The sequence below is a fragment of the Rattus norvegicus genome, chromosome 9 (assembly GCF_021556685.1).
Source record: "Rattus norvegicus strain SHRSP/BbbUtx chromosome 9, alternate assembly SHRSP_T2T, whole genome shotgun sequence".
In the NCBI taxonomy this organism is placed as follows: domain Eukaryota; kingdom Metazoa; phylum Chordata; class Mammalia; order Rodentia; family Muridae; genus Rattus; species Rattus norvegicus.
The window spans coordinates 9,187,596-9,214,656 of NC_141542.1; the positions used below are offsets into that span (position 1 = coordinate 9,187,596).

Here is a 27,061-nt window from a genome sequence, read left to right on the forward strand (position 1 = left end):
AAGGAATCAAAGCACACATCACTGGGATAAGTATACAGGTGTGCACTTACACCCACAGTGTACCCACCCATCGTGGGGACGAGCAGAGGATGCTCACAGACAAATAATGTCTAATTTATGGGAGTGGATATGCGTTGTCTGCCAAGCCTCCCAATCGGCTACAATGGGATCACATGACCTAAGACACTCTTCAACTGCTCACCAGCTGGGCAGTAGCTGAAAATCCAATCTGGCCACCAGGACCGTGTGTGAAGTATTAGACTCGGGATCGCCTTGCTTTCTTCTCTATTTGCCCGCACTGGGTTTCTTATAAGCCAGCATGGTTTTTGTTTTTAATTTTTAATAGAACTCTACCAAATAGCCACCCAAATCCTAAACCTTACACCCTATGTTTACACAAAGGCATGGCAGCCTCCTGGCTCAGCTGTTATTTGTGAAGAAGAGAGCAGCACAGGACTGCACTCTATCACTTTCCACAGCCCTCCAAATCTACTCTATTGATGCCACTCTCCAGGCTACTGTGCTCCCAGCTGCTTTTTAAGAATGAACAGTGACTCTCTGGAGGCTGTGGCCAATTAAAATAGCTCAAGTAGAAAATAAACTTCACTGAAGTATGCTACTGGATGAGTCAAAAGAGTCTTCTAGGGGAGGGCAGCTACCTCAGCTTGGATCACTCTTTAGGTGATTCACAAGCTTTTCGTGAAGTAATAATGCAATGTTTACCAGAAAGTAATATCAAGTTTATTGTTTTGGTTTTCCGGTAAAATAATTAAGATTAACTTTCATCATAGCTAGATTAATACATGAAATGTGATTGCAAAGTTATGATTCTTTCAATAAAGACCCTGAAATTTTCACAGGAGTCACTTACTCAGAATTCTTTGCACGTTTTAAGACTACCTGTTATACATTAGTCTATTCGTGTGCTGTTTTTGGAGGGTAGAAGATGTTCTAATGAGTACCTAACACTTCTAATTAGAGTCAAATGTGGTCAGTGATCATTGTGAATAATAAGCTCATGTAATATTTGATTATACGAGTATGAAGCAAGTGCTAATGTAGCCTCTATGCTAGTAATGACAATCTCAGAAAGGGATTTCCAGAGGTATTTTCAGCAATGGCATTTGATTAAAATAATTATTTTAAAACATTAAAGTGACCTGTTTTAAAAGGTTCATGATAAGTTTGGATTTTTATTTAATACAATATTTACTTCAATATTCATTCATAATTACTTAAAGTTGTTTGATTTTCAAAAGGAAAAAATATAGTAATTAATATTACTTTTACAGGTGTGTAAATTGAAAATTAAGAGAACCGGATGTAGATCTCTCCTGAGAGACACACCCAGAATACAGCAAATACAAGGCGAATGCCAGCAGCAAACCACTGAACTGAGAACAGGACCCCCATTGAAGGAATCAGAGAAAGAACTGGAAGAGCTTGAAGGGGCTCGAGACCCCATATGTACAACAATGCCAAGCAACCAGAGCTTCCAGGGACTAAGCCACTACCTAAAGACTATACATGGACTGACCGTGGACTCTGACCTCATAGGTAGCAATGAATATCCTAGTAAGAGCACCAGTGGAAGGGGAAGCCCTGGGTCCTGCTAAGACTGAACCCCCAGCGAATGTGATTGTTGGGGGGAGGGCGGTAATGGGGGGGAGAATGGGGAGGGGAACACCCATAGAGGAGGGGAGGGGGAGGGGTTAGGGGGATGTTGGCCTGGAAACCAGGAAGGGGAATATCAATCGAAATGTAAAAAAAAAAAAAAAAAAAAAAAAAAAGAAAACCAGAGACAACTTCTGGAGCAAAGACTGAAGGAAAGGCCATCCAGAGACTGCCGTACCTGGGGATCCATCCCATATACAGCCACCAAACCCAGACAATGCCAAGAAGTGCATGCTCTGACAGGAGCCTGATATAGCTGTCTCCTGAGAGGCTCTGCCAGAGCCTGACAAAGACAGAGATGAGTGCTCGCAGCCAACCACTGGACTGAGCACTGGGTCCCCACAACATATCAACCAACCAGATCCCTCCTTCCCCCGAGCTCCCAGGGACTAAAGCACCATCCCAAGAGTACACAGGGATGGACCTATGGCTCCAGTCACATATGTAGCAGAGGATGGCTTGCCAGGCATCAATGGGAGGAGAGGCCCTTGGTCCTGCCAACGCTAGATGTTCCAGTGTAGGGGAATGTCAGGGCAGGGAGGTGGAGGGAGTGGGTGGGGAACATTCTTATAGAAGCAGGGGGAGGGGAGATGGGATAGTGGGTTCCTGGAAGGGAAATGGGAAAAGGGGATAGCATTTGAAATGTAAAAAAAAAAAACAAAAACAAAAACAAAAAAACCACAAAAAAAAAAACGATAAAAGAAAAGCAGTGATATTATCCAATCCAACGCAAATAAAAAGCAGAAAATGGAAGAAACTAAGAAAATCACATCATTTTTCATCAATTAACTAGAACACAGAAGCTAAGCATGTAAGAGTCCAAAGCTGGCTAGTACTGGTCAAGTGACTGTGAGGACACCAGTTCTGAAGTGCTTCTGCAGCTTGGGGGTTCAGGGCTAGTCTCCCATTGTCTCAGGACTTTCTTCAAGACACTATACCTTGGGAAGCCAAGGATGTATGAAGACAGACTTGCCATAGGCAATTCAACTGGCCTTCTTTCTTCTAAGGTTATGAAGTTGTTTTAAAAAGGGAGGGAGTTGTATTATGCTGTGTGTGTTGTATGATGTGTGACTATACAATTTAAGTGAATGTTAAAATGCATAGCTAGGCAACTTAAGCTTTCTCCTCACATTTCTTTTTACCCCTTCTCTTGCAGTCTTCTTTCTCCTTCTATCCCCGTGTCTTAAGTGATGGAGTACACTGGGAAGGGGCAAGGAAGGAACACTATGTGATTGCATACACTAGACCTGTACCAGATCAGGCCAGGCCAAATACCAGTGTGCATGACTGTGCATGATGGGGGGCTTGTGAACTTCTGCCATAAGCTAGTGATGGGTGTTAGTAAATGATGGCTGCTAGAAGAAAACGGTTTGCTTCAGGGATGCAGTGTCAAAGGGGCTATGCACATCCACAGAGGCAGCAGCCACACTGAATAGATTCAGTAAGGTTTAACAAAACCAAGAGCAAACACTGAGTGTGAGAGAAGCATGGTGTATGCAACTCGGAAGGAATTAGAAGCAATTCAGTACAGATGCAGATACTCAATTCAGTACAGATGCAGATACTCATAGCCGGCCATCAGACTGAGCCTGGGGGCCACAACGGAGGAGATAGGGGAAGGCCTGGAGGAGTTCAAGGGGACTGCAACCCCAGAGAAGAACAATAGCAACTAACTGAACCCCTCAGAGCTCCCAGGGCCTAAAGCACTAACCAACGAGTATACATGGAGGGATTCATGGCTTCAGCTACATATGTGGACGAGGATGGCCTTATCTGACATCAGTGGAAGGGGAAGCCCTTGGTCCTGTGGATGCTTGATGCCCCAGCATAGGGTGATGCTACAGGGGTGAAGGGGGAGTGTGTGGAGGAGCACCCCCATAGAGCAAAAGGGAGAGGGAATAGGGAGGATGGGATAGGGAGTTTGTGGAGGTGTAAGGTGGATTAGCATTTGAAATGTAAACAAATAAAATGATTAATAAAAAACAACAAAAATGAAAACCAAAACAAAACCAAAGTGGGGGTGGGTTTAATCCAAGAATATTACATGAATATATAAATTCTCAAACATAGAAAAGAAAGCAAAATAAAGGAATATGATGTAAGAGTTTTCAAACAAAAATACCTCTCTGGAGACCTGGGTTTGTAGGGACACTTCGCAGCACTCATTTAGAGCTCCTATGAGTACTTCTATACATATCGCAGCACTCATTTAGAGCTCCTATGAGTACTTCTATACATATCGCAGCACTCATTTAGAGTTCCTATGAGTACTTCTATACACATTAAGCAGAGTAGCTAAAGATAAGAAACCAAGAGTCACAGGTCTTCCTGGTTGCTGCCTCTGCAGAGAGCCCATGGGCAGCACCCCACGAGCGAACTTGAGCCACGGGACCACAGGTAAGACCAACTTTTCTGCTGCAAGAAACCTGCCTGGTGAGCTTGGGACACAGGGAAGCAGAATTCCTCTAGGACCGGGCACGTTCTGTGTTTACCGGAAGTCCCACACCCGCGGATCCCGGCCCGCAGCAGCTCTCTGCCCCCAGACCCTGTGAGAGAGAGACCCAACCGCCTGGTCAGGTGGGCACTCCTGAGGCTGCAGAGCGGAAGAGACCACCAACACTGCTCACCCCTGCCCACATCCCTGGCCCAAGAGGAAACTGTATAAGGCCTCTGGGCTCCCTTGGGGGAGGGCCCAGGAGCGGCAGGACCCCTGCCTGAGACACCTCCGGAACCTGAGGGAAACAGACCAGATAAACAGTTCTCTGCACCCAAATCCAGTGGGAGGGAGAGCTGAACCTTCAGAGAGGCAGACAAGCCTGGGAAACCAGAAGAGACTGCTCCCTGCACACACATCTCGGACGCCAGAGGAAAAAGCCGAAGACCATCTGGAACCCTGGTGCACTGAAGCTCCCAGAAGGGGCGGCACAGGTCTTCCTGGTTGCTGCCGCTGCAGAGAGCCCGTGGGCAGCACCCCACGAGTGAACTTGAGCCTCGGGACCACAGGTAAGACCAACTTTTCTGCTGCAAGAAAGCTGCCTGGTGAACTCAAGACACAGGCCCACAGGAACAGCTGAAGACCTGTAGAGAGGAAAAACTACACGCCTGAAAGCAGAACACTCTGTCCCCATAACTGACTGACAGAGAGGAAAACAGGTCTACAGCACTCCTGACACACAGGCTTATAGGACAGTCTAGCCACTGTCAGAAATAGCAGAACAAAGTAACACTAGAGATAATCTGATGGCGAGAGGCAAGCGCAGGAACCCAAGCAACAGAAACCAAGACTACATGGCACCATCGGAGCCCAATTCTCCCATCAAAACAAACATGGAATATCCAAACACACCAGAAAAGCAAGATCTAGTTCCAAAATCATTTTTGATCATGATGCTGGAGGACTTCAAGAAAGACGTGAAGAACTCCCTTAGAGAACAAGTAGAAGCCTACAGAGAGGAATCGCAAAAATGCCTGAAAGAATCGCAAAAATCCCTGAAAGAATTCAAGGAAAACATAAATAAACAAGTAGAAGCCCATAGAGAGGAGACACAAAAATCCCTGAAAGAATTCCAGGAAAACATAAATAAACAAGTAGAAGCCCATAGAGAGGAGACACAAAAATCCCTGAAAGAATTCCAGGAAAACACAATCAAACAGTTGAAGGAATTAAAAATGGAAATAGAAGCAATCAAGAAAGAACACATGGAAACAACCCTGGATATAGAAAACCAAAAGAAGAGACAAGGAGCTGTAGATACGAGCTTCACCAACAGAATACAAGAGATGGAAGAAAGAATCTCAGGAGCAGAAGATTCCATAGAAATCATTGACTCAACTGTCAAAGATAATGTAAAGCGGAAAAAGCTACTGGTCCAAAACATACAGGAAATCCAGGACTCAATGAGAAGATCAAACCTAAGGATAATAGGTATAGAAGAGAGTGAAGACTCCCAGCTCAAAGGACCAGTAAATATCTTCAACAAAATCATAGAAGAAAACTTCCCTAACCTAAAAAAACAGATACCCATAGACATACAAGAAGCCTACAGAACTCCAAATAGATTGGACCAGAAAAGAAACACCTCCCGTCACATAATTGTCAAAACACCAAACGCACAAAATAAAGAAAGAATATTAAAAGCAGTAAGGGAAAAAGGTCAAATAACATATAAAGGGAGACCTATCAGAATCACACCAGGCTTCTCGCCAGAAACTATGAAGGCCAGAAGATCCTGGACTAAAGTCATACAGACCCTAAGAGAACACAAATGCCAGCCCAGGTTACTGTATCCAGCAAAACTCTCAATTAACATTGATGGAGAAACCAAGATATTCCATGACAAAACCAAATTTACACAATATCGTTCTACAAATCCAGCGCTACAAAGGATAATAAATGGTAAAGCCCAACATAAGGAGGCAAGCTATACCCTAGAAGAAGCAAGAAACTAATCGTCTTGGCAACAAAACAAAGAGAATGAAAGCACACAAACATAACCTCACATCCAAATATGAATATAACGGGAAGCAATAATCACTATTTCTTAATATCTCTCAACATCAATGGCCTCAACTCCCCAATAAAAAGACATAGATTAACAAACTGGATACGCAACGAGGACCCTGCATTCTGCTGCCTACAGGAAACACACCTCAGAGACAAAGATAGACACTACCTCAGAGTGAAAGGCTGGAAAACAACTTTCCAAGCAAATGGTCAGAAGAAGCAAGCTGGAGTAGCCATTCTAATATCAAATAAAATCAATTTCCAACTAAAAGTCATCAAAAAAGATAAGGAAGGACACTTCATATTCATCAAAGGAAAAATCCACCAAGATGAACTCTCAATCCTAAATATCTATGCCCCAAATACAAGGGCACCTACATACATAAAAGAAACCTTACTAAAGCTCAAAACACACATTGCACCTCACACAATAATAGTGGGAGATTTCAACACCCCACTCTCATCAATGGACAGATCATGGAAACAGAAATTAAACAGAGACATAGACAGACTAAGAGAAGTCATGAGCCAAATGGACTTAACGGATATTTATAGAACATTCTATCCTAAAGCAAAAGGATATACCTTCTTCTCAGCTCCTCATGGTACTTTCTCCAAAATTGACCATATAATTGGTCAAAAAACGGGCCTCAACAGGTACAGAAAGATAGAAATAATCCCATGCGTGCTATCGGACCACCACGGCCTAAAACTGGTCTTCAATAACAATAAGGGAAGAATGCCCACATATACGTGGAAATTGAACAATGCTCTACTCAATGATAACCTGGTCAAGGAAGAAGTAAAGAAAGAAATTAAAAACTTTTTAGAATTTAATGAAAATGAAGATACAACATACCCAAACCTATGGGACACAATGAAAGCTGTGCTAAGAGGAAAACTCATAGCGCTGAGTGCCTGCAGAAAGAAACAGGAAAGAGCATATGTCAGCAGCTTGACAGCACACCTAAAAGATCTAGAACAAAAAGAAGCAAATACACCCAGGAGGAGTAGAAGGCAGGAAATAATCAAACTCAGAGCTGAAATCAACCAAGTAGAAACAAAAAGGACCATAGAAAGAATCAACAGAAGCAAAAGTTGGTTCTTTGAGAAAATCAACAAGATAGATAAACCCTTAGCCAGACTAACGAGAGGACACAGAGAGTGAATCCAAATTAACAAAATCAGAAATGAAAAGGGAGACATAACAACAGATTCAGAGGAAATTCAAAAAATCATCAGATCTTACTATAAAAACCTATATTCAACAAAACTTGAAAATCTTCAGGAAATGGACAATTTCCTAGACAGATACCAGGTATCGAAGTTAAATCAGGAACAGATAAACCAGTTAAACAACCCCATAACACCTAAGGAAATAGAAGCAGTCATTAAAGGTCTCCCAACCAAAAAGAGCCAAGGTCCAGACGGGTTTAGTGCAGAATTCTATCAAACCTTCATAGAAGACCTCATACCAATATTATCCAAACTATTCCACAAAATTGAAACAGATGGAGCACTACAGAATTCCTTCTACGAAGCCACAATTACTCTTATACCTAAACCACACAAAGACACAACAAAGAAAGAGAACTTCAGACCAATTTCCCTTATGAATATCGACGCAAAAATACTCAATAAAATTCTGGCAAACCGAATCCAAGAGCACATCAAAACAATCATCCACCATGATCAAGTAGGCTTCACCCCAGGCATGCAGGGATGGTTTAATATAAGGAAAACCATCAACGTGATCCATTATATAAACAAACTGAAAGAACAGAACCACATGATCATTTCATTAGATGCTGAGAAAGCATTTGACAAAATTCAACACCCCTTCATGATAAAAGTCCTGGAAAGAATAGGAATTCAAGGCCCATACCTAAACATAGTAAAAGCCATATACAGCAAACCAGTTGCTAACATTAAACTAAATGGAGAGAAACTTGAAGCAATCCCACTAAAATCAGGGACTAGACAAGGCTGCCCACTCTCTCCCTACTTATTCAATATAGTTCTTGAAGTTCTAGCCAGAGCAATCAGACAACAAAAGGAGATCAAGGGGATACAGATCGGAAAAGAAGAAGTCAAAATATCACTATTTGCAGATGACATGATAGTATATTTAAGTGATCCCAAAAGTTCAACCAGAGAACTACTAAAGCTGATAAACAACTTCAGCAAAGTGGCTGGGTATAAAATTAACTCAAATAAATCAGTTGCCTTCCTCTATACAAAAGAGAAACAAGCCGAGAAAGAAATTAGGGAAACGACACCCTTCATAATAGACCCAAATAATATAAAGTACCTCGGTGTGACTTTAACCAAGCAAGTAAAAGATCTGTACAATAAGAACTTCAAGACACTGAGGAAAGAAATTGAAGAAGACCTCAGAAGATGGAAAGATCTCCCATGCTCCTGGATTGGCAGGATTAATATAGTAAAAATGGCCATTTTACCAAAAGCAATCTACAGATTCAACGCAATCCCCATCAAAATACCAATCCAATTCTTCAAAGAGTTAGACAGAACAATTTGCAAATTCATCTGGAATAACAAAAAACCCAGGATAGCTAAAGCTATCCTCAACAATAAAAGGACTTCAGGGGGAATCACTATCCCTGAACTCAAGCAGTATTACAGAGCAATAGTGATAAAAACTGCATGGTATTGGTACAGAGACAGACAGATAGACCAATGGAATAGAATTGAAGACCCAGAAATGAACCCACACACATATGGTCACTTGATTTTTGACAAAGGAGCCAAAACCATCCAATGGAAAAAAGATAGCATTTTCAGCAAATGGTACTCGTTCAACTGGAGGGCAACATGTAGAAGAATGCAGATCGATCCATGCTTATCACCCTGTACAAAGCTTAAGTGCAAGTGGATCAAGGACCTCCACATCAAACCAGACACACTCAAACTAATAGAAGAAAAACTAGGGAAGCATCTGGAACACATGGGCACTGGAAAAAATTTCCTGAACAAAACACCAATGGCTTATGCTCTAAGATCAAGAATCGACAAATGGGATCTCATAAAACTGCAAAGCTTCTGTAAGGCAAAGGACACGGTGGTTAGGACAAAACGGCAACCAACAGATTGGGAAAAGATCTTTACCAATCCTACAACAGATAGAGGCCTTATATCCAAAATATACAAAGAACTCAAGAAGTTAGACCTCAGGGAGACAAATAACCCTATTAAAAAATGGGGTTCAGAGCTAAACAAAGAATTCACAGCTGAGGAATGCCGAATGGCTGAGAAACACCTAAAGAAATGTTCAACAGCTTTAGTCATAAGGGAAATGCAAATCAAAACAACCCTGAGATTTCACCTCACACCAGTGCGATTGGCTAAGATCAAAAACTCAGGTGACAGCAGATGCTGGCGAGGATGTGGAGAAAGAGGAACACTCCTCCATTGTTGGTGGGATTGCAGACTGGTAAAACCATTCTGGAAATCAGTCTGGAGGTTCCTCAGAAAATTGGACATTGAACTGCCTGAGGATCTAGCTATACCTCTCTTGGGCATATACCCAAAAGGTGCCTCAACATATAAAAGAGACACGTGCTCCACTATGTTCATCACAGCCTTATTTATAATAGCCAGAAAATGGAAAGAACCCAGATGCCCTTCAACAGAGGAATGGATACAGAAAATGTGGTACATCTACACAATGGAATATTACTCAGCTATCAAAAACAACGAGTTTATGAAATTCGTAGGCAAATGGTTGGAACTGGAAAATATCATCCTGAGTGAGGTAACCCAATCACAGAAAGACATACATGGTATGCACTCATTGATAAGTGGCTTTTAGCCCAAATGCTTGAATTACCCTAGATTCCTAGAACAAACGAAACTCAAGACGGATGATCAAAATGTGAATGCTTCACTCCTTCTTTAAAAGGGGAACAAGAATACCCTTGGCAGGGAAGAGAGAGGCAAAGATTAAAACAGAGACTGAAGGAACACCCATTCGGAGCCTGCCCCACATGTGGCCCATACATATACAGCCACCCAATTAGACAAGATGGATGAAGCAAAGAAGTGCAGACCGACAGGAGCCGGATGTAGATCGCTCCTGAGAGACACAGCCAGAATACAGCAAATACAGAGGCGAATGCCAGCAGCAAACCACTGAACTGAGAATAGGTCCCCCGTTGAAGGAATCGGAGAAAGAACTGGAAGAGCTTGAAGGGGCTCGAGACCCCAGAAGTACAACAATGTCAAGCAACCAGAGCTTCCAGGGACTAAGCCACTACCTAAATACTATACATGGACTGACCCTGGACTCTGACCCCATAGGTAGCAATGAATATCCTAGTAAGAGCACCAGTGGAAGGGAAAGCCCTGGGTCCTGCTAAGACTGAACCCCCAGTGAACTAGACTATGGGGGGAGGGCGGCAATGGGGGGAGGGTTGGGAGGGGAACACCCATAAGGAAGGGGAGGGGGAGGGGGATGTTTGCCCGGAAACCGGGAAAGGGAATAACACTTGAAATGTATATAAGAAATACTCAAGTTAATAAAAAAAAAAAAAAAAAAAAAGAAACCAAGAGTCAAGATTGTGCCTGATGAGAGACCTATCAAGGATATACGATGGCCATAAGATGTAGGTAAGGCAGGCTGGATTAACTCCGAAGTACATTTGAAAATGAGCCATGGTAGCCCACATGTCCGGAGGAGGAAGCTTACCTGGGAGGAGCAGCAGGTACTCAGTTTGCTGACTGACTGACTGACTGACCACAGAGTACACAGAGACACATGGTAAAGAAGCCAGACATGGAAGAAGAGACTGCATATAAAAAAATTAATTTAATTCTACGATTTTTCCTTCAGTTTCCTGTCAAAAACTGAAATCTTGTAAATCATGGCTTCACTCTGTGGGAAAAATTACTTAGATTTCTTCAAAATACATTCTGCTAAGCTCACAGGCTCCAAGCCAATATCTGAGATATTACTTGTAAACGACAAGAGTTAAGTGACACCCTATGATCTTGTGTGCATAAGTTTCTGGAGTGCATTGCTGGTGCAGCAGTCAGTTGCCTGTAGCCCCGTATCCGACACCAGCACTAATGCCAGCATGTGGCATGCTGCAGCGCAGGCTTGATTTAGACAGCCATACTGCGCACACTTCCTGGGCATATACAAAAGGCAGGATCTTGCAGCATGTTGCTCTGTCCTCTGATCTTCTAAACTTTTCACTCTCTCTTCCATGACGTTGTCTGAGTATTAGGTGAAAAGATAGTACTGAGTTGTTCAGGGGAGGATAAGAAACTTGGAAAATAATCTAGGCTCTTGCTGTTGATCTTGGTTGCCACCTGGAGAGCAAAGTGGGTCCTTATTACTAAGATTGCACACACTTTGGACGTGGGACTCAGAAGATTCAAGACGGAGCTGACCCAAAACTTCCTGCAGCTTTCAATTGCAAGCTGCTAAGGGAGAAAAGCAACCAATGGTCCTACCTAGCTGTAACGCATAATAAGTCACACACATATCTCCGTGGTAACTAGCAGCTGCCTAACAGGACTTAGTGATGCGAAAACAGGGGACAACATGCCTGGTACTGGAAAACTACCCAACTTAACCGGTTTGCATGAGTTCCTAGATCTGAGAGGAAACCATCGATTCTCACTTTTCTAAATCAATGTAATTCTAACTGCTATCTGAGAATGTATTCTTATACCTATAGGTTAGCATAGCTGCTTCATCAAAGAAGCTTTTCTCTGCGACAGACAGTATTTCAGAAAGTCACAATGTGTGAAAATACCAATCAAGCACTCCACCCGGTTCACCTTCAATGCACTTGAAACTAAGGTTCCAAGAGCAACAGGGAAAGGGGAAGAAAGACTGGAAGAGCAGAGGACCAACTAAGAAGCCTGCTCTGACCCTGGCCCCAAAGCTGATAGGGAAGCTACACTAAGGAAGCTTCATCCTTCCATGCCTGAACAAGGCCTGAACAATGGCGGCAACAACAGGAACGCAAACATGGAAGAATATCTCATGGGGCCCACCAAGACACAGAACTACAGCAAGAGATGACGGCAAGGAGAGCACTCATAGGCTTTCCCAAGGAGAACACTGACTGGTTACAGGACTAAGGACAGTCACACATCAGACCTTTTGTAAATCACTGTCTACAGAACAGTGCCAGAAACAGAAATGTACATGCTGTATTATAATAAAAAGTACATCAAAATAAAGTCTTCATACCTTACACAAGACAGAATGGCATGAGAGTCACAGTGTTAGCAGAGTATGAACAAGCAGAAAGCTCAAATTCAGAAGGACAACACAGTTTTGGATCTTATAAAGTCAGGTATAGTTCTAGTAAAGTAATATACGTGGTATTTCGTATACTAGACTTTCGCATGGGATGGATAACATACTAAACCGTTCTACCTGCCCTCAGAACTACTAACAACATACACACACTGGCAGCACATTCCTTTTCCTTAAAGGCTGGTTCTTGACTGCAGGAAGCCCCATTACTTGTCGCTATGCCAATGTTGTTGTACAGTGTCACTCCTCACCCTTGTCATGGAAATGAGACATATGGCTTCCCCCATGCTCCTTCCCCATTCCTTTCTTAAGAGGCCTGTTTACTCCCATAGGAAACAGAATTCCTTTGAGTTCCCTGCCTGGAACTTTGAAGCTCATTTAGTGAACTGGGATATGGCTCATGGTCTCTTTCCTTACACAGTAACTATAGGGACCTGGTTTTCCAGTACTCTAAATCCTTAACACAAGCTTAAGTACTCAGCCTTTGAGTTCCATGGTAACTGCTTGATGTTAATAAGCTCCCCAACCCGGGCCTGCATCTCTCTCTCCTTTCTTTTAAAAAAATCACTTAAAATCTGGAAATGATACTGTGAATATAAGCAAGATAATCTGTGTCAAGCCTTTAGAACAAGGATTGGCTAATAGGAAATAGCAAATATTAGTAATTGTGAATCATTACTTCAAATATGTATTATTTGGCTTTATAATTCTTAGTGTTAAAATTTTCATACTAAGGGAGACAAAGGAAGGTTTACGAAAAAATAATTGTAGAGGAAGATTCAGTGGCTTACAAAACAAGGTAAAATTGGATTTCCACTAATGTAATACCTCATATATTATATAACATATGCTTGATGTATACTATGAAGCTGAGGTATCTGATGTACTATGGAAGAAAAGGCCTATTTTAATGACTAGCTGAACTTATGAAATGACCTGCTTCAGTTGTAAAGTGATGCAACGTTAAGGTGAATGATGATATGGGTCGGAAGAATGAGAATTACATTATAACCATATGTTCATATGTCAAGTACAGCCTTAAAGAAACTGAGTACTCACAAAATATTATACTGTGATATGCAAAGACCAGGGCTAGTATAATGTATGCGTTTTATATTGTATTATAAAATTAAGCAGATTTATTAACAATTAAGTGCCTGCCCTAATACAATTACTATAAACCAAACAGTGAAATACTTATGAACCCCAGGAGCTAGAGCACAGGCATGGAGGATGTGTATTAAGCATCAGAGTGACAGAGAATTTCTCAAATGAATGTTGCAAAGAGTCCATGATTTAAGAGTCAAAATTTACAGATTCAATAAATTTAAAGGTTATAGCAGAAGAGTTATGAAGGCATAGAAAAATACAGCTCATTTGAATTTTTGTTTGCAGCATAAATGAATGCTGTGCTGGAAATAAGCAACTAGACTATCACATGTGTGTATGAATGAGCAGTAATTACAAATACGTTGCATTCAGACGTACTATGGTAGAGAAAATTCAAAGACAACATTTTATAGAAGTGTTGAAAAACTTTATGAAATCATAGGCTCTTATTAATGAAATAGATATGAAAATACCGCAAAACAACTTTAAAAATTGCCATGGAAGGTAGCAGTAAAGAACTTATTGTTCTGCTCTGGTTTAGTATGCAATGACAGCTATCACAAAATTTGTCTGTAAAAAATATTCTAGTATCAAACAATAATTAACAAACAAAAGATGACCTGTGTTAATTATTCAAATGACACCATTTTAAGTACAGCAGGAGTAATCATTCTTAAAGACAAAACAGCAACCATCAGATTGGGAAAAGATCTTTACCAATCCTACATCTGATAGAGGGCTAATATCCAGTATATACAAAGAACTCACGAATTTACAGAGAATCAAATAATCACACTAAGCAATGGGGTACATAGCTAAACAAAGAATTCTCAGCTGAGGAATATCAAATGGCTGAGAAGCACCAAAAGAAATGTTCAACATCTTTAGTCATAAAGGAAATGCAAATCAAAACAACCCTGAGATTTCACCTCACAACAGTGAGAATGGCTAAGATCAAAAACTCAGGTGACAGCAGATGCTGGTGAGGATTCGGAGAAAGAGGAACACTCCTCCATTGTTGGTGGGATTGCAGACTGGTACAACCATTCTGGAAATCAGTCTGGAGGTTCCTCAGAAAATTGGACATTGAACTACCTGAGGATCCAGCTATACCTCTCTTGGGCATATACCCAAAAGATGCCCCAACATATAACAAGGACACATACTCCACTATGCTCATAGCAGCCTTATTTATAATAGCCAGAAGCTGGAAAGAACCCAGATGCCCTTCAACGGAGGAATGGAATACAGAAAATGAAGTATATTTACATAATGGAGTACTACTCAGCTATCAAAAACAATGACTTCATGAAATTCACAGAAAAATGGATGGAACTGGAAAATATCATCCTGAGTGAGGTGTGCTGATAATTGAATATAGTGCAAAAGCTAGAATTACTCAAGTTACAATTCACAGACCACATGAAGCTCAAGAAGGAAGACCAAAGTGTGGATGCTTCATTCCTTAAAATGGGGAACAAAACTATTCATAGGAGGAGATATGGAGACAAAGTTTGAAGCAAAGACTGAAGGAAAGGTCATTCAGAGCCTGCCCCACCTGGGGATCAAGTCCATATACACACAGCCACCAAACCCAGTCACTATTGGGGATGCCAAGAGGTGCATGCTGACAGGAGCCTGATATAGCTGTCTCCTGAGAGGTTCTGCCAGAGCATGACAAATACAGAGGCAAATGCTGGCAGCCAACCACTGAACTGAGAACAAGGTCCCCACTGGAGGAGTTAGACAAGGGATTGAAGGAGCTGAAGGGTTTGCAACCCCATAAGAATAATACCAACCAACCAGAGCTCCCAGGAACTAAATGAGCATCCAAAGAGTACAACAGGAACAGACCCATGGCTCCAGCTGCATTTGCAGCAAAGGATGGCTCTGTTGGGCAACAATGGGAGAAGCCCTTGGTCCTGCCAAGGTCCCCTCCCGTGTAGGGGAATCTCAGGGGAGGCGGGAAAGTGTGGGTGGTTGGGTGGGGGAACACCCTCATAGAATAAGGGTTATGGGGGTGTGGGAAACTGAGAAAGGTGATAACATTTAAAATGTAAATAAAAAATATCCAAAAAAAAAAAGTGAACATATGTAGCTTGAAAAGGCAAAAAAAAGAAAAAGAAAAGGAAAAGAAAAAGAAAATGAAAACATGGTGTAAAGTATTTTTAGGATATATTATTGCAAAATAATATATGTATTATATAATAATATAATCACAATAGCATTAACAAATAAGATATTATGTATTAATCAGGAGTTTTTTAAGTATTGAGTCATAAATTTCAAGATAAATATCACCAATTAACCTGAAATTAAGATAAAATCATTCGGAATGATTTGCTCCAATGTTACACAATTGTTTTCTAGTACTGATTAATTTTATATAAGTTTATTATGTTAAACAAGTTTATTGGCTCTGTAATACATTTACCACGAGTGCAGCAAACATAAATAGATGGCACGTTTCCCTCCTCATTTGTCCTCAAATTACACAATTTTATAAAAACTGCTTATAAAAATGGAGTAGTTGTAAAATTTCTTCAATATTAGAGTAATTACTGTTCTTGAGAGCAAGCTGAATGCTTTTTAATGAATCTGGATAATGCTAAATACTAATTATATTAGAAACTATATTCAAAACAGGATATGTTTATATTGCTTTCCTCCAACATAAATACATTTATGGTATACCTTCATTCACATGGGCTGTTAGCACTGCTAACAATTTTTATTGGTAGATTTATGGTTGATACTTCCTGTGTTAAGACGTTTTCTAATTTTGTTAATATATTTTACCTTTCCTAGTACTTATTTTGTATCAAAATAAAAATTCTGTAAAAGCTGTGATGCAAAACTATATAATGGAAGAGGAAATCAGCAGTTTTGATAGATGATTAGAAAAATATTTTTATTAACTGAAATTTGATTACTATACTTTTGTCCACTTAACTACTATGCAAACTTAAGAATATATTTTCAAATATTAATTAAATGTAAAATAAACTTTCTTCCAGCTACAACAAATGCTAACATAAGCAAGTTTTTATATCTAAATACTGCATATATAATGTAGAATAAGACAAAGTATTTCAATTTATTCCCATTAGACACAAATCTGTAATATTTAAGAATATAAAATTATTATGCCAAGTTGCTCTACCTACTTTAAAAACCAACTCTCAATTTTAATACAGTCTTAAAGAAAGCACTGCTATAAAGAAGCTTCTATGTTTCCATGAACTTACAAATGTTTGTTTATTGATTTAAAAAGGGTAGGTTAGGATTAGGGTTATTTTTAAGCTTTATTTCACAGACAACAAAATTATGCCTAAAAACTGTTGCAGGACATTTGATCACACTGTGAACCCTAAGATTGTGTTATTTACTGAAAAGATCTGTTTCTTGTGGTATAGCTCAGCCTTAGCACACGACTTTAATCCCTCTAGCTGGAAATACTGACAAGTCCTTAGTACATACTTTTAATCCCCAACAATGAAGGTAAAGTTAGTTTGTAGAAGGAAGCACCCTTGCTTGAGAGTCATGTTTACGCAAGTGGCAAGCACAGTGAGGAATCAGAGCAAGTTTCGACAAAATAGATTATGCCCAACTCTCACAAGAACAGCGAGAAAAGGGAAGCTACTTATTGGAAAGAAAACTTGGGCAGTTTTACCAGTTATAGGCAGGTTGTAGGGAGAGAACAAGCAAGACACGTGAAGACAGAATGAGCCAGAGAATGAGAAGGAGACAGAAGATGAGAACAAATAGCCAAACGTAGCCTGAGGCCAAGCAGAGCAATTCAGGGGAGGGTGAGAGAGCAGCCAGACTGAATCAGTCAGCTTGGAGAGTTTGAACCTGAACAGCTGAGTTGAATCACCCAGTCAGAGTTCAGAACGAACTAGAAAGGGGTGAGCTTATTCATGCTGTAAGTTTCAGAGACTGCAAACATTCTAGGCCCAGAGAAATTGCACAGAATATTCCAGCACTAGGCCTGAAAGAACCAGAGTTGGGGTCAACCTGGGGCCAGTGGGAAAATTGCCACCACAAACCTCCGAGCACAAAGACCCCTCCCCTCCAGGAAGAAAAAAGGTTGGTTTAGTTCCTGGAACAGCTCCAAGCCAAACTGTCACACAAAGCTGTTGGCTTCCAATCCCCCTTCCCCCACACTTCCCTGGGGAACATCTTGAAGGGTACACTGAGTTTGATCTGAAAGTTGTTTAGCTCCACCAAATGTGCACAGTACCTTGCCTAGTTACCACTGAGCCAGTTCTGCCCCAATTGTTTGAATTCTGCCCTAATAGTTTGCAAGGTATATAATCCCCTGTTAAAATTTGCTCAGGGTCATCTCCCCTTGAAGTGAGATGACCCAAAATTTCAGATGATTAAACTCCTCTTGCTTTTGCATCGATCAACATCTCTGTGAGTCTCATTTCAGGAGGTCCCGGTAAAGGTGCAATTCAGACCTCACAGGCCTAGGTTATTGGACTAAGGTGGTAAACCCCAAAGATGACAATTATAGCAGACAAATAAAAGTTACTTTTACAATAAGCTAGACACAAACCCTCATATGAAGGCTGGACATGTTACTTGAGTTTATAATATTTATCAATAAGAAATAGACAAATGGACAATGCAACTTAGGGTAGATTTCAGGGGGATATGAGGTTATTAGACTCATGTGGCTTTTTTATATGGCTCATAAAAAGCCAAACAAATGAGAAAAATCCTTTACCATACTATATAAAACAGGCAAATCGAGAAAACAGACATTTTCTTTTTCAAGGATAATGCATAATTAAAGATAACTAAGATAAAATTTAGTCAGAAATGAGAAACATGAAGCAACTGTGGTTACTGCAAGCTATATTGTTAGTACGATAAAGTAGAAAGGAAACATAGGATTCCTGTCATGGATCACACGGTTTTACCCTATCCCATGGGATGTCCAAGAAGCTCAAGGACTTTCTATGCTAAAGAGAAAATTGGAAGGAAATGTCTGAAGTCTCTATTCCCCTCCCCAAAGCTCAGTCATGATCAGTGAGGAACAGGAAGAAAGCTTGTCAGGGCCAGATGATGAACCAAGCAGGACTGATGTGCATGTGCACTCATGTGCATGTGCACTCACAGTGACTGTGACAACATGCCTAAAACCACACACAGTCTTAGCACAGACAAGGGGGACTGTGCACAGAGTCCAGCCCCCAAACACTAAGTTTCTAGAAATAGTATCTGCTGCAAAGGCAAAACGCCTTTTCTTCAACATTGTGACACTGGATACCTCAACCACACTCAGGTACAAGTTCATACCCAGTAACAGTTGTCTAAAACAAAATGGACTCCATGTGATTTTGGCTTTTATTGGTGTGCATGAGCGTGTGTATGTGTGCATGTGTGCATGCTTGCGTGCACGAGTTTAAGAGAGAGAAGGAGTATGAAGTTGAGTAGGAGTTGGGGGGAAGAAGAATATGATGACAAGAAAGGTTTTATGAAATAATTAGAAAAGTAAAAGAATTTAAAAAGTAAAATCTTTTTCCCAAATGAATATCCTGGGTATAAATTGATATACTCAAGTTCATGCTACCTGACAGCATAGTAAAGTAACCAGCTCAATTAAATTGCCAAAATTATGAAGCTGTTTAATAGTAACTTTTTTCATTGTATTAATGGCCCTATTCTTTTGCGAAACAAAGGTACTAGTTTTCAATTTATTTATGAAAAAAAAAGTTTGAACCCATTTTAACTTAAAAGTTTCCTTGAGGCATTAATATGTACCAATCCTTTGGATCATGGAAAGGAAACCAGAATTTAACTCCTGACCTTTTAAATCAAATATCAATATTTATAGTGACAAACATTATTTTACTTATAAATGGCAATTCCTTAATATCGTACTAAGCTCCCCTATGACTTATGCAACACAAGGGAGTATGTCATTTCTAACAGGAATGTGGAGTTGTTTCATTGATCCCATAACTAAATCATACAAACAAGACAAGCACACAAGAAACTAGAATCTTTCACCAAAATCCAGAGCTTCCAAGAAGAAAAAGGGCTGAAATTACTATTAGTAAAAGACTCTGTCTCACACAAAAATATAAATAAAACATTGGTTATTTTATGTAATTCAACCCCTCCCCTGTTCCTGTTCTGGCCCCTAACTGGACTTGAGTGTTAGCTTTCACATCTCAGAAGACTGAGAACCTTCTCTGTACATTTCAACAGTGTTCTTGTCTTTCAATACTGGGCCTAGTGGAAAGTAAGGCTTCATAATGGTATCTGTTAGGAACCTGCTCAGCACTAGACGAAGACAAAAGGAACACTTTTCTCTTCATGTGATGAACACTTCTGTTTCCTACAGCTTTACATAGCAACTTACACTAACTAAACTACTAATTTACCACATTTAATTACGGGGAAACCACAAACAGACACATATCCCTAAGGAATGACTGAGTCCCTAGTCTGCTATCATGTTAGAGAAGGTATGAGGCTACAGAAAATTAATATACCATGTTCACTGAGAAGGGCATTTTTCTCCCAGTAAGAAATTCAACGCTATAGAGGAATTTAAAGCCAGCAACATGGCTGCTCTGGCAATGGATCATATCCAAAGACCTTATAGGTATAAGTGGACCAGATGGAAGGCAGACACGCCCTGGATGACAGATGGCTAGAATACAGAAACACCCTTAGTACACACCTTTAATCCCCCAAAATAAAATTAAAGGTAGTTTGTAGAAGGCAAGATGATGAATCAAAGCAAGATTTGACAGAATAAGTCACAAACAGGATCCACCCAACTCTCAGGAGAATCTACAAGTAAGAAAGAAGACTTAAGGGAGCAGACCGAAGCCTGGGATGAGGAGGCACTTTACCAGGACAGTTTTACAGAGATGGGTTATAGGTGAAAACAGAATGAGCCCCAAAATGGGAAGGAACCAGGAGATTAGAATAAACTGTTAAGAGTCCAAGCAGAGCAATTTAGTAAGATGCCGAGAGATGACGATTTGAATCAGTCAGCTTGGACAGGAGTTTGGGCCAGAACATCTGAGTTGTTGAACCAGCCAACTAGTGTTTAGAATTAGAAACGATGAGCTTATTCAGCAGTAAATAAGTCTCCAAGACAACACTTATTTCTGGTGAATAGCAGGTACATTTATATAAGGATGAAGGGGAGAACAAAAATTGACTCAGAGCATTCAAAGAATTAGATAGTTTAGAGGACTCTTTAGGTCTTAGGGCTAGATCCATGTTTCTTTCCCTGTACAACACCATACTTAGTTGCCATGTAACCCTGTGCCACAGATCTCAGCACTGAAATCCCACCCAGTGATAGCTTGTTTCCCAGGAGTGCTGGCTCACATTTGAGACCACCACTACTGCCCCAAACCTGGCCCAAGTAGGACTTGCCCTAGCCCATAGGATCCCGGAACCAAAGAACAGCAGGGGACCCGATACTTCAGTTTCCCATTTCCATCTACACCCTGGAGCTGAACCTGTGCCACAGCTCTCCACACCCTAACCCAGCCTGGCTCTAGCTTGTCTCCCAGGAGTGCTGACTCACCTAAGCTCACAAGCTTACAGGCTCAAGGTTCAGAGGAGGGACAAGCTCTAGTCAGAGACAACAAGACCAGCTAACACTAGAGATAACCAGATGGCAAGAGGCAAGTGCAAGAACCTAAGCAACAGGAACCAAGGCCACTTGGCATCATCGGAACCCAGCTCTCCCACGACAGCAAGAACTGGATACCCCAACACACCAGAAAAGCAAGATTTGGGTTTAAAATCCTATTTTTTTTTTTTTTTTGGTTCTTTTCTTCGGAGCTGGGGACCGAACCCAGGGCCTTGCGCTTCCTAGGCAAGCGCTCTACCACTGAGCTAAATCCCCAACCCCTAAAATCCTATTTCATGATGATGATAGAGCACTTTATGAAGGATTCTCTTAAACGAAATACAGGAGACTATAGGTACACAGGTAGAAGCCCTTAAAGAGGAAACACATAAATCCCTTAAAGAAATACAGGAAAACACAATAGTCAAAGAAAATGCAAAATGCAAAACGCAAAATGTAAAAAGTGCCTAACCCCAAACATCCAGGAAATCCAGGACACAACGAAAAGACCAAACCTAAGGATAATAGGTATATAAGAGAGCAAAGATTTCCAATTCAAAGGGCCAGTAAATATCTGCAACAAAATTATAGGTTGGACCAGAAAAGAAAATTCCTACCATCACACAATAATCAAAACACCAAATGCACAAATAAATAAAGATTATTAAAAGCAGTAACGGCGAAAAGCTTTCAGACTTCTCACCAGAGACTCTAAAAGCCAGAAGATCCTGGGCAGCTGTCATACAGACCCTAAGAGATCACAAATGCCAGCCCAGGCTGCTATATCCAGCAAAACTCGTAATAACCATAGATGGAGAAACCAAGATATTCCATGACAAAACCAAATGTAAACAATATCTTTCCTCAAATCCAGTCCTACAAAGGATAACAGATGGAAAACTCCAACACAAGGAGGGAACTACACCTTTTTTTTTTTTTTTTTTTCAAAAGAAACCCTGAAAACTACATAACCAATCTGACAGGGCTCATGGCAGTGATTTATAACAATTTTAAAAGTTATGAAGCTACTTTAAAAGGACTAGCTTCCTAAACTAGAACAAGGAGTAACAGTGACTTCAGAGGACTGATAAAGTATTGAGTGAGACCATGTGTTAATGTAGCAAACCTGACAATAAATAGCATGGAGCTAGGACAAACTAACAGAACTGACCTATTCAGAAACTACCGGAAAATCATAATTAGGAATGGCTAAAACAGAAACTTAAAACTTACAACCCATATATTTGTGGTGGAATTTCTAGTCTGTTCAAGTGCATGTAGAGCTCAGTATCATGCTTCTTCAGTAGATGATCCTGGATCTGGTTGACTTTTGTAACAATGGCAACTGTTGGTCCTAAATCCTGTGGTCGAGCAAAGGGAATGGGGGGCATCAGAGTTTCTTTTCCCTGAAAATAAGAAAAATAGCACATGTATTATTTCAATTTGAAATTAAGAAATATGGAAATTGGCTTTTACTTAATTCATTAAAAGGATTTAAAGAACCAAATCTACTTCATCCTAACAAACACATAAAATGTCGAGTCATGAACCATGAGTGGACAGGTGGTAGGTGTGCTTATAAAGCCATAGCCAGGCTATTTCTTCTAAGTCTCTTTCACTTGAATAGATTCTTTTGTGCAATAAAATTTCCAAGAGAATTTGGCTAGAGACAGAGAAGTCCTTCCAGATGCCCTGGCTAATTGATCTGATTAGCTACAGCCTAGAATACAGCACTTTGATGGAAGTGTATTTCTTGTGGAAATAAAATCTAAAACACTAAATGAAAATTGTGTGAGCTATCAAAACTACGCAAAAGGGGAAGAACAAAGGAATCATTTTAGAAAAAAATGCTTTCTGTCTCTTCTTTTGTCATGATTTAAAAGATTTAAAATGATTTTAAAACTGTAAAATAGCAGTACTTGAATTAAAATCTCCATCTGGATCTCACTCGGCTTCCTTTCCCTACACACCAAATTTTCATGTGCTCCTTAGCCTGACCTCCCTTGACCTTTGATCCTTAATATTTTAGTCTCTAATATTAGCATTTGTACTATCTCTGCCTAATGATTTGTAGTTTACCACTGATTTTAAATCTAATGTTCAAGCACAGACTGCTTATGCTTCCCCCAAAGTTTCTTTTTCATGCATAAAGATCTCAGTTTTATTATCTACTCAATGCTATCCCTGAGTGATTTCAATCACATACAAGCATCAATAAAAATAAGTAAAATAAAGTAAGAATAAACAACATGGATATTAGACATGTGAGTTCAAAAGTAATATACCAGGAAAAGAAAGGCCATGTATCTGACACAGATTATTATCAAGGTAGTTCAATAGAAATGCATTAAAAAAACTCACAAAGGGGGCAATAAAAATTTTATTACAGTCAGGTATGGTGGATATCCATATAATAGCCAAGTGTGGACTAAATATTCCCAATACTTAGGAGGCAGAAGCAGGCAGAGTTCTTTGAGTTCCAGACTACCCAGAGCTACACATTGAATCCTGTCTTGAAAAAAACAAAAAAGTTTATAATAATTTTATAATTAAGTGGTAATACTTCATGAAAAAATATGTACACAAAGAGGAAAGATTCTATTTAGTTCTATGTAATCTTTATGTTATATTATTTATACACCAATATTATTATAATGTATTATTGAAAGCTTGATTTTCCATTATATCCTAAGTATTTTCATATTTTATCATGAAAATATGTTACAAAGAAATACCTATGTATTCTAGTATATGCTGTTATGTACGGATTTGTTAACTCAGGTATACTGGAAAGATCTGTACTATAAGAGTTACCTTTTGACCATCATGCTCAAAAGTGGAAAACCAAGGTTCAGCAGTTTCCATAAGCTGTGAGAACATTGCACTAAAAATTAGAAAAATAAAATAATGCTATATTTAATCTTTATTAATGTACTGGTAGTATTAATAAAAAGAAAGAAAGAAAAAGCAACAGTCTTAGCACTTACTAGGCATCATGCTCCAGATACTCAGGGTTCAAGAGAGTTTTCATTTCCTCACTGGAAAAAAAAAAAAAGAGAATTCAAACCCTGGAAATAAGCAGTATTTAATTAAGTACAGTAGATGCAGCTTCTGCCTCAGTCTACACTCATAAGCTAACACACACACACACACACACACACACACACACACACACACACACACTGTGTGATGGTAAAGTCACCATTTTCAAAAGGCAAATCCAATAATAAAATAAATTCTGTTATTGTATATAGAGCACAAAGAAGTTATTTACTTGCTTTTATCATAATGAAATTATCATCTGATTACTCCAGACAATTATGGAAAAACTGAAAATATAGTCCTTGACTAAGTTTGATCTAGAATAATTTATTATTCTACAATAAATCACTTTTCATCCAAAAGAAACAAAAACTGTAGTTACTGATTAAAAATGCAACACCATGAGTCACTGATAGCACCTTTAGCAGATCTACTTAGTTCTTTCTACTTTGTAATGGGATCAAACAGCAAAGTCTCCTCATGCTGAAGTTACCTTCACTCACCTATACGCATTATAATATATGCATTTGGCCTGCAACAGTGGCCGAAGTAAAACATTATCCTAAGACTAGTTTCATTTTCAGACTGTACAGTCACTCAAGGCAGTTAAAAGGTTAAGTTCTTTGTGTCAAGACTTGATGAAATCAATACAAATAGAGGACTAGACATCATGCAACTACTACTTCATATTCTAGGAGACAAGGATAAAATAATGTGGGCCTGTGTCCAGGCGGCTTACGTCTGATTAGGAAAGATCACACCAATGTGTTATCAGCACATTTTTCCCCCTGCATATAACTCGTTTAGATTGGAATCATTTATAAAATGATTCTTGGTTGCTTCACTGGCATTTTAAGTTAGATAGCTAAACTGTTACTAAAAATAAGGCCAATCGCAAAAATGAATAATTGAGTGTATCTCAAAAACATGAAAAACCATTCTCTGTACAGACAATGGCGCTTGGTAGCATTACTCTTTTTATGACCTAAGCCAGGTCAAAGGTGGTCTGAAGTAAGTGTCTCCAAAACCTCTCATCTGACTAATGAGAGAACTCGGAGCCCGGCACATCCATCATCAGCATTTTAAAAATTAGAACAAACATTTCCTCTTTGGTCCATTACTATTCTGTTTTCATTTCACAAAGACTTAATGTTTCAAAGGCACTTATGACTCAATCTTGCTCTATATCCAAATTAGCATTAGAATTTAATGTGGATTGGTCTCATGAAATAAAATCAATAATTCACAAAAGATCATAGTAAGGGCTGAGATCACCCACAAACTCATGTAAGACTTGCCTGGGCTGTGCAGACTCACTGGCGTGTAGAAAAGCTTGGTGGTCACAGTGAAGGGTGAAGATGATGGGCGCTAGCAGCTCATGCATGCCCTGAAACATGGGCAGGAAGACATGAATTGGAAACTCGTATCAGCTCACTAAGAACAGTGTCCACTCATAACAGCTCACTAAGAACAGTGTCCCCTGAGTCCATGCCTTTGCTTTCCTGCTCAAGGGCTTTAGACTGAACTCAAGGTTTCATGCATGTCAAATGACATTATCACCATGGAAATACTTACTCGACCTATCTCCACCACAAAGATGCCCACACTGTACAGAAAAGCATAAAGTGGAGTGCTACAAAATGAGTTCTGTCTACTTTAAAAAATTGATTCTAATTCAACCAGAGCACACATTCTTCTTTAAAATATATGGAGTAGTTATCTTTTAAATGACAAGACAAACAATAAATTGGCATGGTAGACAACCTTGCACCTGTCAGTTGCTTCAAGATCTGTACTCATAAATATGAATTTCACTTATGCAAATTATAATCATGAGCTACAGTGTAAAGATCTGCACGAAGGGCAATGAAGAACTGTAGACCTAAGAAATTATACCCAATGTTTTCATTATATAATGGCTCCAAATTAGAACGCCTGTAGATTTAGGAAGAGCTGAAGTCAGCTAGCTAGGAATGTTGGATAATAAGAGAAACAATCTTTAGCAAGCATGACAGAAAATGAAGTTTTCAATACAATTTTAAACATGTTTAATCAGAAACATGACATTTCTCTGTGTATTTCAAGGTTAGAATGTTTTCTCTTATACTGGTGTTCAACAGTATATCACACAAATAGACACACACACATACAAAAATGTTAGTTCTTCCATATTTTGCTTTAAAAAGTTAATCTTATGCACTATTTATACCTTAAATGGGAAGTAAGTACATTGTTACATTAGTGACTAGTCTTGTTAATACAGATTTTAATTCTTCAAGGATAAAATATCATACTTAGCATGTAAAAACAGATTAGATTTTTTTCTAGCCATTTAAATCAGCATAGGAAACACTCCAAAATCAAATGAGATGTGGCTTAAGAGAGAAGGGGAAAGAGGAGAGGTGGGAATGATATAAATATAATTAATACTTATGTATAAAATTCTCAAAAAAATTAATTACAAAGAGTCCTCATCTATTTAATATAGAAAGTTTCACAAAAGCAAAGCAAAACGAGAACGAGGTCAGGCAGACATGCTGGCCTGATGCCAAGATAAACACTAAAATTCAAAACTTCGATAGGTACCTGCATGGTAACCATTTCATCAATTTCTAATGGTTTGTTCATAACAAGTCTTTGAAGTAGCACTCCTGGGTAGTGATACTTGCAAAAGCTCCTGATATATATCATCTAGAGAGAAGCGTCATTGCAGAATACAGAAATCATCATTTCACATCCTTATTCATATTTGTAAGTTTTAAAAATCGCAAATCTCTCAGATCAAGTTGTCGCAGTACTTTAAGTGCTAGTGAGACTGCACTCA

General features: G+C 39.6%; 1 protein-coding gene across 15 annotated transcripts in view; it reads right to left on the reverse strand.

Moving 5' to 3' along the window:
• The window catches only part of Tbc1d5 (TBC1 domain family, member 5), a 529,632-nt gene that overhangs the window by 214,449 nt on the left and 288,122 nt on the right, over nt 1–27,061 (reverse strand). For 14 of the 15 annotated variants that reach the window (XR_015628837.1, XR_015628836.1, XR_015628835.1 and 11 more), the window contains 4 exon segments: nt 25,536–25,624; nt 24,183–24,233; nt 24,010–24,079; nt 22,429–22,601 (listed from right to left, as the gene is read on the reverse strand). Coding sequence is in view for 9 of the 15 variants with exons in the window: in XM_087567202.1 (XP_087423328.1) it covers nt 22,429–22,601; nt 24,010–24,079; nt 24,183–24,233; nt 25,536–25,624 (383 nt within the window). In the remaining 6 variants the exon portion in view is untranslated. 15 annotated transcript variants of the gene reach the window in all.